Raw genomic sequence first — 18,164 nt, forward strand, 5'->3', positions numbered from 1 at the left:
AAACTACTTTTGTAGCATAAAGTCATATTATTATTGGCAGTAACTATAATCATTTATTGTAAACAACTTTAAACAACCAGTCTTTTAATTGTCCCTAGAACATTCATCTGTTTCTATTACTTATGGACATTTCCCTTTATCATCATGCAATTGGAGTTGGGAAGTGAGAAGAACCTATGTCTTAAGAGACACATACTTTTTCTAGACACAAAATATATATATGGTAGAAATTTTTTTGTGCCAGCAAATTATCCCTTGACCAGTGGTTAAAAGAAATGTCCATTCAGAATGAAAATTCATATCTGAAAGACTACAACTATCTTGATCTGTTTTTGTGGACTATCATTAGGTCTAGAATTTCAATACTATTACTTTGGGGAAAAAGAAAAAGTCTCCTTGGAACAGAGGATGTATGACAGAGTCCCCACTGCTACCCTGATCTGGTATCTTTTTCAGCCTTTCATTATGTCTAGATATTTCTATATATTTACTTTAACACCTGTACTTTCTCTTTTTACTTTGGGGAAATAATTCTCCCTTTGCTATACTGGGTTCCTTATAGAATACATCTATATGTGAGGATGTGAATTAAAGGAGTTGTTGGAGCAGAAAAGAAAAGTGCAGGAGAATACTGCAAAAAGCACAGAGCATAGGTCTGACACATGGATTTTTTGTTCTGGCACCACAACTATCACTTCCCTATCCAGGCTATGGTTCCCTGCTTTATGAAGTGGCAGACCTGGACTAAAATCACCTGGCATTTCTTCCAGCTTTCAAATTCAGTTTCTATAAACTCAACCTAGAACTGTTTCTTATATTTTCTTTTGTTCTTTGTTTCAAGAGGTTTCTTTTGTCCTTGGCTAAAACCAAAAGTATAATGGGACTATGTAGTTGTGACATCATTTTTGTGATAATCTTCATTTTTGTGATAACCTTTTATTATCATAATCCCTCTCAAGAATCTTGTTAGCTATAGTTTACCTAACTGCAACCCTCATGAATTTTTAATGCCACAGCTCTGCTGTATATTTGTGTGTACTGTAGCATATTTAAGCTGCATAAAGAACAAGATTTTCTTGCCCCTCAGAAACCAGTTTTTGCCTTTAGTGAGAATGCATATTCTGTGCATGAGATGGGTACTGATGATAATCTTCCAACATTTCAAAAGATTTAATAATTTTTTTCAATCCTTCCAGTATTATGTATTAACCAAAACAGTTTTAATATTCAGCTTTAGTATCATTTTAATAATCTTGGACTTATACTTTTATAGTTTATGGTTTACTTTTTATTATTTTACACTAGGCTCAAAGTAAATACTTCGTATTTAATTAGAGATAAAAGAGGTAGGTGTAATTTTTATCAAAGGACTTATGGACTTTTAATATACACTATAAGATATGGCTTCTGAGTAGTCCAAGATTTTGAAGATCCTTAATAGTACTAGAAGAAGAGTGCTTAGATGATACCTCTTTCGCTACTATATCATCTATATTTAAATTATTTAATTGTCATAAACGTGACACTTAGGTTTTTTGTTTTTTTGTAAACATTTACCTAGAAGATACTTTGCCTGTAGCTATTATAGTTTTTATTATTACTTGTTTTAGAGCTTTGCTTATTTATTTGTTTCTCCAGAGCTTTTCTTATTACTACTTTTCCCAAACCTGTTTTGTATCAAAAGTATGTATGTATTAGGACTATACAAGCATGTATCCTATATTTTGGGCTATTGGATAATATAGTAGTTCTTAAATAGAAAAGTTTTGTTGTTATTAAATAGGTAAAATTAGTTATTATTAAATCTACATAACTCTTAATTTATGGCCATTTTTTCAGAGATATAGCAGCTGCTATAGATCGAATGGACAAGTATAATTTTGATACAATGATTTATGTGGTAAGTAATCACAATAAAGATCAAAAGGTTATGACCCCTACATCATGAAAACAGCAGAGATAGAAATTATATACCATGTTGAAAAATACAGAAAAATAATTTTGTCAAACTCAAAATTCAACATTAAATATAGTTCAGGTAGCAACCTTTTTTATATGTGGTGCTGAGAATCAAACCCAGTGTTTCATACATGCTAGGCAAAGCTCTATCACTGAGCTACAACCCCAGCCTGGCAACCTCTATTTTAGAACGACTTTTGTGTGTGTGTGTGTGTGTGTGTGTGTGTGTGTGTGGTGCTGGGGATTGAATCCAGGGTCTTGTACATGCAAGGCAAACACTCTCCAATTGAACTATATACTCAGTCCCTAGAAAGATTTTTTTTTTTTAACTTAAAAATGAAAAAATTCACATTGCTTTATAGTAAAAACATTGCATAAATCAGGAAAATTGTTATGTGAAATTAATAAATTGCACTGTAATGCAATTGTTTTTAAAGAATTTTTTGTTTTCTAGTAGTTTAACTCACAAAAAGTTTTAAAACAGTACCTTTCACCCAGCTATCCCCAAAGGTAATATCTTATCATAGTACTTTTCGATATCAGGACATTGACATTTGTAAAGACCTTGTTCAGATTTCACCAATTTTTACACCTCTCATCTGTGAGTTGGGTTTCATTAAATTTTATCATGTGAATAGATTTATGTAACCATCACCACATTTACAACATGAAATTTTTCTTTCACAAAGCCTACTTTCTGGTGATCAGCCACCAAAAAGTTAGTTTTCCTCCAACCCTAACCCTGTAATATAATATCATACAGTATGTAACCTTTTGAGATCAGCTTTATTCGCCCACTATAATGAATGTTCTTGAGATTTATCCAAGCTGTTTTGTCAGTAATGTTTTGTTTTGTTTTAATGACTGAGTTATCTAGTTTGTTCTCCCCTTTCCTTCCATTTCATGTGCAATCTCTTTTTATTAAAAAAGTTACCATCAAACATCTTTTTATTTATTTATTTTTCATTACTGGGGACTAAACCCAAGGCCCTCCACATGCCGTGGCAAGCTCTCTACCACTGAGCTACACCCCCAGACTTTTTAAAATTTTATTTTGAGACAGGGTCTTGCTATGTTACCCAGATGTCAAACTTGAGATCTTCCTGTCTGAGCCCCTAAAGTAGCTGGGATTACAGTATGCACCACCATACCTGACTCGAACATCTTTTTAAAGTTTGTCTTTGGTCTTCTTGAAAATAGACATCATAATAGCTGAGAGAGAGAGATTTAAATAGAAATCACAGAAAATTAAAGTTCATATTTCCTCTTGACTTGATGGAGTACTATGGCCCTTATTTCCCTCTCTTAGAGCACTCAGTTTAGATACTTTTTTATAGGCATCCCCTTTTCATATTTATATTAAACATACTGATTGACAGTGACTTTAGTCTGTCAAAACTGTTAATTTGATTCAGGTCCAACCTAGTTTTATATAATTATTACTGTATTTTTATTTTAAATATTTTTTTCCCAAGACAGATAAAGGGCAAAAAAAGCATTTTCAGCAAGTATTCCAAATGCTGAAGATCATGGGATATGATTGGGCAGAAAGGTAATGTCTGCATGGTTCTTAATTGCTGCCCAGGGTCACTAAGTATTAGGTCAGCTAAGCCTGAAAATGTACCTAGATAGATTTTTATTCAAACTTCAGATCTTTTAAGTTTTAGGGTGGAGAAGCGGAGTTGATTTTTATATTAATTTATGTTCTGATAGTATGTTTTTGTTAGATATTTGCCATCACTGTCTAGATTTTCAGAATTCTGAATCCCCCTCTTTAAAAGCAACTAGTAGTTTAATCACCTGCTAGTGGTTATCTGGTTATCTTATAAAATAAAGCTCTCTGCTTAGTATATTTGGGGCTTCAACAAGTCACATCTTGTTTTATTTTATTAATTTTAAAAACTTCACCATGATGGGTAGTTTGTGTTCCTCTCTGGAAGAATATTTTGGTATACTCAGGATTACCAGTTCATTTTTAGCTTTCTGTTGACTAAATGCCTGTGCATTTCAGGTGCCAGCACGTGCCCTTTGGAGTAGTCCAAGGAATGAAGACAAGAAGGGGAGATGTCACTTTTCTGGAAGATGTCTTAAATGAGATTCGACTAAGGATGCTACAGAATATGGCTTCCATTAAAAGTAAATTCACATTTTGTTGTTGAAGTCATACCTTACATGCTACTTTTATGTTTTACTAGACTTTCAGGCAATGTGATATAATTGTCTGCTGAACTTTCCCTGGCCATGTCAAAAGTAGCTTTCACTGATTTTTAGATGCCCAAGGTAACAGACCTGCTGCTCATGAATTGTTTATTTTAATAATCTGAATAGAATCTTACTCTTCTTTTCATGGACAGTTCAGGCATCGTCATTCTGTTGTCTGGGTTATTGTGTGAGGTTCCTATGTTACAAATTAGATACAGGTCACAAGCTCATATGGATTTATTTAATCTCCCTTAGAAAAATAAGTGTCAGCTATATCTAATATCTTACAAGGCATATCTGTAGGAAAAATAAATTCTTATTTCTTCCCTTTAATGAGGCAGGAAAAGTAAAAATTAGCCTAAACTAGGAAGGTAAAGTGCCCACTCTGAACTTGTTTGGTTTTAATTGTCAGCATGCATTTTTGGCAGATTTTTTCTCCACCTCTATCTGTGATGTTGGCAGTGTCAGGCAGGTTAAAGAGAGCTGCCTTTGTCTATTTCAGCAACTAAAGAACTCGAGAACCCACAAGAGACTGCAGAGAGGGTTGGGCTTGCAGCGCTCATTATTCAGGTCTGTTTAGATCTCTTCTTATGAGACCTTTTTGTCTGGTATTAGAACAAATCCTAGGGCTAAAGATTTACTGTCATTGTAGGACTTCAGAGGTTTACTCTTATCGGATTATCAGTTCAGCTGGGGTCGTGTTTTCCAGAGTCGTGGGGATACAGGAGTCTTCCTTCAGTACACGCACGCCCGCCTCCACAGGTGAAAAGAGACCACAGGGAAACCACTGCCCTCCCCTAGGTTGGGACCTGGGTGTTGTAGTTCCAAGACCAATAGCAGGCCCTGTTTGTTGGGTTTTTCTAGCATCTCCTATTCAAAGCCAGTTAAAGCACAACAGACCTCCTGTTATTGTTGTTTTTAAATATTTATTAAGCACCTACAAGAAATGCCTTTATGTATATTAACCTTAATTAGCTCAAAATCATGCTGCCAAAGAATGTATTATTGCCTACATTTTACAGATACAGAAACAAATCGAGAATTTGAGGATTCAAATTGAGATTCAATTTTAATTTCTCAGTTGAGAAAATGGAGGATTCAGGTCAAATATGTTAGCACTGAAGTTTAGGGCTATGTTAAGGAGATCAAGACTGTACATTTGAGGTAATGTTCATCACCTACAGTTATGTGTGTGTCCTTGGATGAAGTCTATGATGTTTTTAACTTATAATAGTTTGGAAGAGACTTTTGGATCTGGTTATCTGAATGACCTCAACACTGCTTGCTTACAAGAGCCACAGTCTGTTTCAATTCTCCAGCATCTTCTCAGGTATGATGGTTTTTTGGTATTACCAAGTCTGCTTCTGCTAATTGAATTAACTGTTGGTTGGTATTTTTGCTGACCACTAAAAAGTATGCCCCAAAAGTGTTTTTTCTGCCTTTTGAGGGAAGATGAAGTGCATTACTCAAGATCAGTCTTTGAGTCTTAAAAAGGCTATCACCTCTGAATTAGCAGAAATGCCTGGCATCCACTAGCCCATTGTTTGGGCAGGTAAAGCCTGATAAAAGCATAAACTTATGGTTTTAGAAAAGAACACCTTCTCACCCTGATAAGGAAAAATCCTCCCTTTGTGCAGCTTCTAAAAGGTCATACATCCTTCACTTGCTTGCTGGCTTCAGCTCACAGTCTCAAATAAATCTATCTGTCTGATGCCCCCACACTGGACAGGAGGCCATACCTGTTAGACTTCTTAACATAGATCAGTCCCAAGAAGAATGTGGGTAGCTGAAACCAAGGCAGTTTTCTTTGATTGCCAAACAGTAAAATTTACTCATGGGCAGCTAATTTGTGAAGGAAAATAAACCAACCTGATTTTCTTAGCCTTGAAGGTAGATTTTGTAGATTATGTTCCTCAAATTGGCTGGAGGCTTTGTACATTCATTTTAACAGCCATGATTTAAGTCTGCTCTGGACTAGGCCTAAGAGATAGCAAGATGATTTAGAAAGTCCCTGCATCCGGAATTTGTAAGAAAAATATGCATTTACCTTCAGATGTACACAGGTCTTTTTCCATATGCCCTCTATTCTTAATGATATCAAGTAAGTCTTTTCATCCAAGGTCTCTTAACAACTTAGAGTAATGTGTGCATAGTCTGTCTCTGTCAGCTCTCCCTATCATCTTTCTTTTAGGTTCGACGAAGTGCTTTTTAAATCATCTCAGGACCTTCAACCCAGGCACATTGTTAGTTACCTTCTAACTCTAAGGTATTTGATAATTTTCCTATTTTCAAGCATTAATGACATTTGAGACCTGATCCAACAAAGAACATTTCTTTCATCTAAAGATTTCCTATAAATAGACAGATCCCTTGCCCCCCAAAATTGATGGTTTTGCTGCAAGTTACAGGAATTTTTGCCAATTAGCAATTCAGTTTCATTTATTCATCAGTGACATAAAGTATAGTCACTATAGTCAAATGAATAGGGACAACTACCCATGATGATCTGGGTAGTTACAGCACAGTGCATATTTGTTGTGATACAGTGAACATAAAAGACAATTTTAGCCCAGACCTGGAGGATCAGAAGGGGCTTCTCAGGGGAAAGCAGTAGATATTAATCAGGAGAAGCATGTATCTAGGAAGAAGGAAAAAGCAGAGTTGAGCAAGAACTACAAGGATATTCCTGGAAGGGATGACAGATGATGTCTGTATAGGCCTTTTTGCCATGTACTTTTTGCTATTTAGATTTTCAGGGCAATGGGTCCATAAAAGCATTTTAAGCAGAGGCACAGAAACATCAAGTCAGCTAGAGAGAGGGTAGAGATTGAACTAGGAGGCAAATCAGTGAAACTCTGATAGAAATTTTATGGTTATTTTAAAACCTTTGAATAGAAGTTGAGTCTACTTTTACACAGCAACAGTATTAACTTCCTATGAGCAATTTTTAAAATTTTTTTTTAGTTGTAGATGGACATGATACATTTATTTTATTTATTTGTATGTGGTGCTAAGGATCAAACCCAGTGCCTCACACATGCTAGGCAAGCACATTACCACTGAGCCACTGCCACAGTCCCTCCCATAAGCTATTTAAGAAAGGAAATTTTGCTTTTACTCAATATCTACTAAATTAGAGACTTAGTTGAACTATTTTTTTCAGTTATAGATAGACAACAGACACAATACTTTATTTATTTTAATGTGATTCTGAGGATCAAACCCAGTGCCTCACATATGCTAGGCAAGTGCTCTATTGCTGAGCTCCAAACCCAGCCTTAGGACTATTTTCTTGACTAAATTTTTTTTTCCTTGATAAACAGAGGAAATAAAGCCAGAAAATCTTAGGAAATATCAGTCATTAAATGAATATCCTAAGCATCATTTCTCTGGGACACTGTTCTACTTGGTGCCATACCTGAATAGAAAAGGTGTTTTAAAGAAGAGTAGCCTGTGTGTGTGGAATGGATTGATAACTAGTCTCTAGCCCACCTCCTCACTCTACACAGGGAAAAGGCCGTGGCATATTATACTTTTTAATTTTAAAGATTATCCAAGTAAGTAAAAAGTTGTTAGAAAGGAATAACCTATATTTGTAAAACTAGCAATGAGGGCTGGGGACGTAGCTCAGTTGGTAAAGTACTTGCCTCACATGCACAAGGCTCTGGGTTTAATCCCCAGCCCCACCCCACACACACACACAAAATAAATAAATGAAGGAGAAACTAGCAATGAAATTATAATATCAAGAACTTGGTAATAGAACCAAGACCAAAATTTAAAGCTTGAGTTGAGTGTGTTTTAGTTTGTTTTAGAAAAGCAGTGAACTTCAGTCTCAGCTTTACAACTTTGGATACCTTCTTTAGTGCTTCCAAATTTTGACTTATTCCAATTTGAGGGAAAAGAATTAGATATAACATGAACTTGATAACAGGAAATTTCTTCTTGTTCCAATGATGATTTCTCTCTTTCTGTTTTAGTCATCTTGCAGCTGTGGCACACAAAACACTCCAAATAAAAGATAGTCCTCCTGATGTGGCTGGGGTAGGTTATAATGAATGTCTTTCCTGGAATCCTTAGCAGCCTCAGACCAAGATTCCAAAACATTAGTAGAATTTTATCAAATAACATTTTATTGTTACACTATAGAAATGTATTTTCTGATTCAGGTAATAATTAAGAATTGGAGTCTAACAACCAATGCTCATAAACTAAGAAACACATTTTCCTACATCCAGTATAGAGTTGAAAAGTTCAACCATTCCCACTCCACAAATGCCTTCTGTACTAGTCTTGCTGTAAGGGATTCAAGAATTTGTTCCTTTACCTATAGTAAACTCTAGGGTACTTGAAATATTATTCCTACTTTAAATTAGAAGTTAGAATTGCTTCTAAAACTTGCTGGTGCAGTGGCACATGTCTGTAATCCCAGCAGCTCTGGAGGCTGAGGCAGGAGGATCAAGAATTGAAAGCCAGCCTTAGCAAAAGCAAGGCACTAAGCTACTCAGTGGGACCCTGTTTCTATATAAAATTCAAAAAAGTTAGGGCTAGGGATGTGGTTCAGTGGTTGAATGCCTCTGAGTTCAATCACCAGTACCTCTACTCCCCCCAAAATTATTTCTCTTCTAAAACCATTCTTATTTATTTACTTACAGGTAGCATGTTATTGAACATCTAATCATTCTTTGGTTTATTTTGTAGGCCAGACTTCATCTTTTCAAAGCTGTCCGTTCTGTCTTGGCCAATGGAATGAAACTTCTTGGAATAATTCCTGTATGTAGAATGTAATTTGTAATTAAAATGGTGTTTTAAAATGCTAAGTGAATTTCAGTTATTTGTTTTTAGATGCAATACGTATGACTTACCAACTTATTTAATCCTTATCCTTAAAAAAGTAATGTGAGTTCCCTCATGGTCAATAGGTACTTAGACATTTGTAAAACTAAGCTGTGTCATTTTAAACTCAAAATATCGTGGTCTAATGGGGATAAAGAATTTAAACTATGATTTGACGTTTCTTATAGTGTCATTCTTCCAGAAATTAATTTTGGGCAGGCAGGGGAGAATCAAGGATTGAACTCAGGGGCCCTCGACCACTAAACCACATCCCCAGCCGTATTTTATATTTTATTTAGAGACAGCAAGAGCACCTCACTCTTGCTGAGGCTGGCTTTGAACTCGTAATCCTCTTGCCTCAGCCTCCCAAGCCGTTGGTAGTCATGGCTAGTTCTGAAAAATAAGACTAAAAAAAAACTAAGCATCTTTTTGGCAGTATAGCTGACAACTACTTCCAGGGAGAACCTACCTCACACTTACCTTTTAGTTGATACATACTGGCAGCTTCCTATGTTAACTTCAGGCTGAATATATTTGAATAGCAAGAAAATTAATTGTACAGACATTCACAAAATGCAGTCCAATAGTTAAACTGTATTTGAAGAGGAATTAAAAAAAAAAAACTTTATCTACATATTTGTTACGTAGATTTTGTATGACTTGATGCAATAACATGAGCTTGATTTAGATGAGTAGGATGTGATTTGTTTGATCAGCGCCATCCTCTGCCAGCATTTTCATTCACATCTTTTGTAAGTCATTCTAAGTGTTGCTAGTAGAAGTTTTCTGAATACAAAAATTTTCGTCTCTTTTTATGAAGAAAAACAATGAGTCAAAGTTTCTCCAGTTGGAATAACCATTGTTTTATATTGGCAAGTATGGTTTACCTTCATCTAGAAGACTCATCCATACAGTCTCAATTTTAAGTGAGTTAGATTCCATACTATTTTCTGCTTAAAATTCCCTTAGCACAAACATCCATAGAATAAAAATGTATAATAGGTACAACCAGAGATATGAAAAATTGTGCTATGTGTAATAAGAATTGCAGTGCATTCCACTGTCATTTATTTTTTACAAATCAATTAAAAAATTAAAATAAAATGTACAATAGTAACATGTTTTATATGTGCATGCAGTATCATCCCTCTACACTTCTGAGACATTTTCTCCTTCCCAGATCAATTTGAATCTTAAGTGATATGACACATGGACAGTAATGGTTAGAGCAAAGTCTTCACAAAAGCAGGTCCCTGAAAAAACACTCATTAATTTCTACAACCAAGAGCCCTATAACTCTGATTGCTATTATTTAGATTTATTTGGTTTTGTTTCACTTAAACCACGTTTATAGATATTATTTGCGAACAAAGAACCTTGATATGATTCTACATGCTGAAAGAAATTGGTTTGGTTTTCTATGTTTTTGCATTCTTAATGGTCATATCTACATTACAAAAAAAGTGATTAAACAGAATTCATATAAATAAGTTTATTGCTGAATTTCCCAATTAACATTATAGAAATTTTTTTAAAAACACTGAAATTTAACAAATTATTGAGAGCCCAACATTTAACCATACTTTATAAAAAAAAGTATAAAAGTGACATTAGAAATGTTTTTGAAAAAAAGTATACCTTCTAAGAGGAAAGAAATATGAACCAGACAATGAATGGCACAAATACAGCACTAAGTACTCAGTCAGTCACCACCCAGAATCATCGTCTGAGTTATGAAATAGATTCCATTACACATTCAAGTTTGTTTCTGAACTAGCTTGTCTCGTTTCTGACTCTTTAAAGAGCTAGGTCTTTACTGCTCCTGGGACACAATATTGTATGTGAATTGGAGAACAAGGAAGGGCCATCCTTCTCCCCTGATACCTGAACAAGAGAACAGTTAGTACAGAAATGGCTTTGGCACTTTAACCCTTGAACATTGTCCCACACCTTGTTACTTGAACATTGTAGCTTCACGTGATTTTAATACCATATCATCTCCATACTTTTTATATACATCATTTATATATACAGTAATAAAGTTCCTTCATTCTAAACAGTACAGCTTGAACCCAAACAGGCTCACGTTAAATCTCTGTATTAACAGTTCATTCATATAGCTTTCTTCTTGATTCTTATGTCATATCGTTAATTGGTTCTCAGTTTAATCTACCTTCCAAGATTGACTTAAGGCTCTAGTTTAATGCAAATGGTTTAGTGATAGTAGAAATCTCTCCTGAGGCTCAAATCACACTCCAATGATTCTCTCTTTTGAAGCTGTTTCACCTTGTTGGATGGATGTAGTATCTTGTCTAGGTAATCCATAGAGATATATGGAAACACATACAAGAAGAGTACCTAGAGCAAAGGTAAGTGCTGAGAAGGAGGCAAACAAAGAAAAAGAAAAGTTTAATTTGTCTTTGTGCTTTTAAAGCTCTATAACAATAAATTTCTGAAAATTTTAAATTAAGTATTTATACTGTCATAAGAAATAAATCTAAAGGTTCTGTTTTTATGATGGTAATATTTAGAAAGTTTGTCCATTCTAGCACAAAGGAAAAAGGGGCGACATTCACTGATCACTGAGAAAGAACAGCTTCCTATAATTTGAATATAAAATACAAATACATTGAATGCAAAAAAAAAAAAAAAAAGGAGTGTGTGGGGCTGAAGTTGTGGCTCAGTTGTAGAGCGCTTGCCTAACGTGTGGGGCACTGGGTTTGATTCTCAGCACTGCATATAAATAAATAAAATAAAGGTCCATTGACAATTTAAAAATATTCTTAAAAAATACAGTGTGATGTGGCTTTTCCATGATATCAGAAATGTGGAAAAGTTTAGAGTAAAATACACTTGAACAAAATTCAGAGTTAGGTGACCAATTATTCAAATAACTGAAAATTTCTGAATGGGAAGAGATAAAGTGGTGATTTATTGTATAAAATTACATGTCCTGCAATACTTTTTAAATCTTTATTCTGAAAATCAGAATACAAAAAACGGAATTACCACTTGTCAAAAGTTGGCATGTAAGCATTATATAAATAAATGCTTATGATGAAATTCCATTAAAAATAGAACCATATTCTATATAGAGTACAATGGCAGACTCTTAATAGCTTTTTAAAAAATGGCATGCAGAGAAATGACATCAAGCTATGATTTTAATTCACCCCTAAAAAGACCAGCTTTGCCTTCAAAAAAGAGGGGCAGTTTTTATCTTACATCTAAATAGTTAACTGAAAGCATTTTACACTGTTACCAGATTTTCTTCAGGAGCAAGGACCTAAGAACAAATCAGAACTACAATTAAAAGTTCATCTAACAAACAAAAAAATCACCCAAATCAGGTAAGAAAAACATCTATGGAATGTCTGGAGATACCCAACACTGAAGTTTTAGGTGGTTAGCTTTATACAGGTTACTTACTATGAGTCAGGCAGATTCCCTGCAAAACAACCCCAGGAGATAGTGACGTTATTCCCATTTTACAGATGACGAAACAAACATAGGTTATGTAACGTCTCCAAGGTTATACAACTAATAAATGGTACAGGCTAGATTTGAATCATACTATTAAATGGTTTTCTGCAGCATTACTGTTTATCTACCTGCATTTGTAAAAGGAATAAATTCTAAAATTAAATGTAAATACAGGCCAGGCCTACACTTGATAGATTTTCCTTGTGTGTTTTATAATATAGAACTGGTCAATAGTGAAAATGATTATATAGCATAAAGCACCCTAAAATATTTACTGCTTAAGTAATTCAGAAGCCAACTGAATGGCAGGAAACTTATATTAGAAGGACTAACATAGCAGTGGTGTCAGAAAGCTAGCTATAATATTTAACTTATATTAATTACATGAGAACAAAAATGTTTAAATGAAAAAAATAAATCTTTATAAAATAGAAAATAAAAATCTAGACTTGGATTATTTTCAAAACCAATTCACACCTAACCAAGTCCAGAACAGGAAAATATAAGCTAAAGAAGGAGATGAAAATGTTTTCTGTTTTCTTCAAAATAATCCTAACTAATTTAATCCAAGTATCATTTTCTTGAGTACCATTCATATTAGTTGTCCCCGAGAATCTATGGGGCATTGAATCATACTATAAAATGGTTTTCTGCAAAATTACTGTTTATCTACGTATTCCTATTGTAAGAGGAATATGAAAATTTGTACATGTTCTAGTCCCATATATTAAGTGGCATATTTGCATGCAACCTACAGACATCCTTCTGTATACTTAATTTATAGGTTACTTACCATACCTAATACAATGTAAGTGGTTATATAAATACCTGCTCTACTAGATAGTTCAGAGGATAATGACAAGAAAAAGTCTGTATAGATGCATTTTTCCCCCCAAATTTTTTCTAATGGCTGATTGAATTCAGGGATGCAGAACCCACAGATAGGGAGGGCCTACTGTTCACCTTGATCACTCAGGTCGTCATGTATCTAACATCTCTGGAACAGAGAAGCCATGACTGCAAAAAAAAAAGCTCTTTTTAATACCTAAGCAGTCCCCTCACTTTCACATAGAACCCGGCATCCTTCAGCTTCAGCTCTAGGACCATTTAAAAAGCCTAACTATGGCCTCCTTACATTCCACACAATTGTGATTTGTAGTAAGAAAACTAGGAATTTCTACAAACAGCACAGCCAGTTGCCATTTTTAATGAGATGAGTGAATCAGGTAGGTGAAAGGTTCTTCCATATTAACAACTAATATAAACTAAGACATACTTATCTGTAATCCAAACAGCATCACTGAAGCAATGGTAGAAAGGACAATGGCTGCTGCTGCAGAAAAGCCTTTCATAATGTTGTCTGTGTACTTGACCACAACAGAAGTATAGAGGCCTCCAACACTTGCAAGAACTTGAGATAGAGAAAGAGAAAAATCTTAACACTCAAATAAATAAAACATTCCATAATGATGAGCTAATTTCATTCCCAGAAATGCTATACTAATTTACCTAGAAAAAATACTATTTTCCTTAGAAGCAGTCAACTGAGAGTTTGTACTAAAAGTGAATAGTAGTTCCTTCATAAATGTTTCTTGGATGCCTAATAATCTATTACTAAATTGTAAACATTTATTGCTATCACATTTGACACTTTTGATTATGAAAGAAAATTGTTTTGGGGTAGAGTGCCACAAAAGAAAGTCAATAAAACCAAAATTACATTTTTGAACTGATATTCACAGTATCAAAAGAATAATGTCAAAATGCTATAAAGGTTTAAAGTAGATATCTAACCTTAAAAAAAAAAAGTAAAAAGGATCTACTCATAACCTTTAATTCCTGGATACTTACAGATAACAAACCAGACATAATATGTGTAACCATAGAAAAATCCTTTTTCTTTAATTTCAGCTCCATCTGACAAGTAGGCGCCAACTAATGTCACAACAATTCCTGACAGATACATTTGAATGTTTCTCACCCAAAGGGAAGTGTCGGAACTCTTTAAGACTTTTTCAAAATACACTCCTGAAATAAGAAAATTAGACAAGAATATATTAAAGATATTATTATGAATTAATTTAAAACATCTCATTTAGAACATACCCTAGAGATTATAAAGTATATGATTTGAGGAACAAACATTTATTATGTAGGTTATGACACATGATATACTGAATATTACGAATGTGCACTTTTACACCGAACATGAGGTTTAATAACTAAGAGTAACTTTAAAAGCTATATTTGACAGAAGACTATTAAATTATTGTTAAGAACAGTTTCTGCCTTTATTGTAGCAGTAAGATAGATCACAAAAGCTTATTAATGCCACTAAAAGACTTGCATTGGTCAGCCAAAAAAACTATACTATTAAATTATCTTAATCACACCCTTGTTGCAAAATAACCATAAAATCACCAGTTAAAAAGAGTTTTTCCAGTGACATATCCAAAATAAAATTTGAATAGGACTTCCTGAGTAAAGACATCTTCCTATATAAGTTCATAAAATGTCAGAAGGACCATAAACTAGATAATAAACTTTGTGTATATGTGCATTTTTCCCCAAGTTGTGGGTCCATCATTTTTTTGTTTTGAGATACTCAAAGTTAGTATGATTCCCCAGACTAGAAGTCACACACCAGTATTAAGTTTTTTATTTAAATGAATGCATGTTTGACAAGGAATTTAAAATTTTTAGATATAAATACCATGTTAGACTTAGGAACTGGTTCTCAAGTACTCATCAACCAAAACGTTTAATGAAAAATGATTTTTTTTTTATGAACCTATGTTAGAGCCAAAGAATGGGGGGAAAACTGTAAAATACATATATTTATTTCTACTTTTGATTTTATTTCTGCAAAAACCACTTAATTATTCAGTGCTTAGTTTTTCTGATTATAATATTCTAATTATTAAGTTAGTTATTCAAATAATAATTCTTCCCAGCATAGAAGAATATTCTCAAATGTGTATTGAGATGCTGTATCTAAATACAACGGTGGACACAAAATATTTAATTGCTCAAAAAGTTTGCTAAAAATCAAAAATATATTATTTGGGGAAGGGTGACTATTTCTGTTTCTGATTTGTTGGCTCCTAAGAAAAAATGTTTAGCATGATACTGGTTAATTAAGTATAGTCCTAAATTTAGATTTTCTCTGCTTCTAAAACACCTATTTCAAGTAGTATATTTCCATATTCTACCTGTCTTCCTAGTCAAAAATAAAAAGTCCTAACACTTGAAATAGGTACAAATAATAAAAAAATATAGCTATAACTAATATATTCTTAAAGAGGTTCAAGTTTTATTCCTATTGAAAATATTTCTAAAACACATTTCATTTCTCACATTGCACTTCAGCATTCATTATCTTTTCTTTATTCATTGGAGTTGTCCCTACACATATGTCCCCAGACTTTCTGTTTTCTTCATGGTAGTGATTTTATGTTCTCTTCTCTCCCTTTTTAGATGCTATGATTTTGTATGTTTCTGAGTTATACTCCATCCACCTCCTCTTTCTGTTCTGTAGCTCCTAGTCTGTTGAAGCAGAGGACAACTTGAGGCTATAGGCAAAACAGACACCAAGCTGGTCAACATTAACATCCTATTGGAGCTAGCAGTTACAGGAAAATTGGAAAATGTGTTTTGAGCTCTCTGAAGGCCGATTTTTTCCATTTTTCAGGAGTCTGTTTTCATTTAGTTCTGGATTGTTGTCTAGAGTGAGATAGTCAAAGATGAAAAAAAGTATGTTCTTAGAAAGCTAACTGCAAGTCTGAATAAGAACTGAGGTCTGAACTGAGTCAAACAAGGTCACACATTTACTAGAAATAACAGCTGACACCAAACTATAAGATGATAAAGCTTTAATGAGAATAAAATTGTTATGACAAAGCAAGATAAATTAGGTCCATTTTTACAAGTTTTGACTTCAAAAAAATGTAACAACAGGTAAAATGATATTTCCATAACTTACCTGCAAACCCTGAGCACAATACAGCAATTGCTATAGCACCAAACCCTAATAATGGATTCTGTTCCACCTGAAATATTAATTTAAAAGTTACTTTCAGTTGCTAACAAATAGAATTTATCCAACAGTCCACACAAATGAATTAAAAAATCAGTGGTACAGTCCTACCAAAAGTATATTCATATCATGTATTCTATAGAATAAGACAGGACGGAACAAAACATAAAGACCGTTCCAGAAATTAACCAGAACACTTAAGTTAAAATGTATCCTTAAAATCAGACATAAGATATGCATAATATGACATGAATATCTTCTGTTTCCTAATACCAATAACTAGCACAGAATTTTGCATAGTTAGCCTGAATCTTAATTTTCATTTGTCACCACCCTAATTCATACACTTTATAGCATCAATCCTAGAACTTATTTATTCCCTAACAGCTTGAGGATGAAGTGGTGGTTTTGAGACTCCCCTCTTTATCAAATATAGTATAACTTCTGTACCATAATCAGTGCTGTATATTGAATTAATAAATATGATGATGATACACAGCTCTGGCTGTTAAATAATTTCATGTATAGGAAAACTGACAAATATACACTGTGAGACATGTGCTAATAGATATATGTAAATGGGGCCCCAATCTACTGTTTCAACTTTATTTTCTCTTTCTTCCCTAAATTAATCTCCAGGAGTTTTCATCTGTCTCTCCTGAGAGATACTGTTTCAATGTTGCTGAAATTAGAGGGCTGACACTTGACTATAATGTAACAAGAATACACCTTGTTCAAAATAAATAAGCCTAATGTAAGGAGAGTAAGTACCTGAGAGAGAAAGCTTGGTCTAAAATGTTTGTATGATGATAAAAGGAGAAACAGAAGACACTGTAGACCAGTGGTTCTCAAAGTATGGTCCCTGGACCAGCAGCAGCAGCATCACCTGGGAATTTATTAGAAATGAAAGTTGTCAGGCCCTACCCCAGACCTACTGAACCATAAGCTATGGGAATGGGCCCAGCAATCTGTTTTAAATAACCTTCCAGTTGCTTCTGATAAATGCTAAAATTTAAGAGCCACTGCTATACTATAAACTGATTAACATAGATGCTTTCCTAGTAAGATCACAAGACTGGCATAAATACTAGGAAAAAAAATCTTACTGTGAGATTATCACTAAATCTGCTGGGAAGTTCAAACTAGTAAAAATCAGTGTCTAATAACTTCTTGACTTGCTTTCCTGCCAATTTAGTCTCTACAGTTAGGAAAAACAGTGATAAAAACAGCTTCTCTGGATTTAAATTCTGATAAGAACTGATAGATGATGAGGTAGACATGAGAGAAACTTTGGAAGAAAGCAACCTTTTTATCCTAGCATGAGTGATAGCCAGACACAGCAAGTTAAAGGACATGCACACTGTTCTTGAATAAACTGAATTTAATAAACTATCAGTTAATTCCATGGCTAGTGGGATGTTGGTTCGAGACATATTATGAGTTTCTGAAGAATGAGGTACTGATGAAGAGTTAAAAAGAACACATAAAGAAATCAACATGACCCCTGGGGTTGGTGGCACACGCCTGTAATCTCAGTGACTTGGGAGACTGAGGCAGGAGGATCATAGACTTGAGGCCAGCCTTGGCAACTTGAGACTCTGTCTCAAAAAATAAAAAGGGATAGGGAGTGTAGCTCAGTTATAGAGGG

General features: G+C 34.1%; 2 protein-coding genes across 8 annotated transcripts in view; one reads left to right on the forward strand and one right to left on the reverse strand.

Moving 5' to 3' along the window:
- Positions 1 to 18,164, forward strand: part of Rars2 (arginyl-tRNA synthetase 2, mitochondrial) — a 92,102-nt gene that overhangs the window by 51,342 nt on the left and 22,596 nt on the right. For 3 of the 5 annotated variants that reach the window (XM_046431704.2, XM_046431714.2, XM_046431734.2), the window contains 9 exons: positions 1,840 to 1,900; positions 3,435 to 3,511; positions 3,971 to 4,095; positions 4,664 to 4,731; positions 4,814 to 4,923; positions 5,396 to 5,491; positions 6,353 to 6,427; positions 8,142 to 8,205; positions 8,863 to 8,934. In XM_046431704.2, coding sequence (XP_046287660.1) covers positions 1,840 to 1,900; positions 3,435 to 3,511; positions 3,971 to 4,095; positions 4,664 to 4,731; positions 4,814 to 4,923; positions 5,396 to 5,491; positions 6,353 to 6,427; positions 8,142 to 8,205; positions 8,863 to 8,934 — 748 coding nt within the window. Of the gene's footprint in view, positions 1 to 1,839; positions 1,901 to 3,434; positions 3,512 to 3,970; positions 4,096 to 4,663; positions 4,732 to 4,813; positions 4,924 to 5,395; positions 5,492 to 6,352; positions 6,428 to 8,141; positions 8,206 to 8,862; positions 8,982 to 12,262; positions 14,296 to 18,164 lie in introns of those variants that run through there. The other 2 variants (XM_046431724.2, XM_058575753.1) reach the window with 2 other exon arrangements.
- The window catches only part of Slc35a1 (solute carrier family 35 member A1), a 30,711-nt gene continuing 23,021 nt past the window's right edge, over positions 10,475 to 18,164 (reverse strand). For all 3 annotated transcript variants that reach the window (XM_046431742.1, XM_046431752.2, XM_058575766.1), the window contains 4 exons: positions 16,463 to 16,529; positions 14,332 to 14,508; positions 13,757 to 13,891; positions 10,475 to 11,373 (listed from right to left, as the gene is read on the reverse strand). In XM_046431742.1, coding sequence (XP_046287698.1) covers positions 11,246 to 11,373; positions 13,757 to 13,891; positions 14,332 to 14,508; positions 16,463 to 16,529 — 507 coding nt within the window. In that variant the 3' untranslated portion in view covers positions 10,475 to 11,245. The remainder of the gene's footprint in view (positions 11,374 to 13,756; positions 13,892 to 14,331; positions 14,509 to 16,462; positions 16,530 to 18,164) is intronic.

This window comes from Marmota monax, unplaced genomic scaffold (genome assembly GCF_021218885.2).
Source record: "Marmota monax isolate L192 unplaced genomic scaffold, Marmota_monax_Labrador192_F-V1.1 WCK01_AAM20220418_F8-fsc00013, whole genome shotgun sequence".
Lineage (NCBI taxonomy): Eukaryota > Metazoa > Chordata > Mammalia > Rodentia > Sciuridae > Marmota > Marmota monax.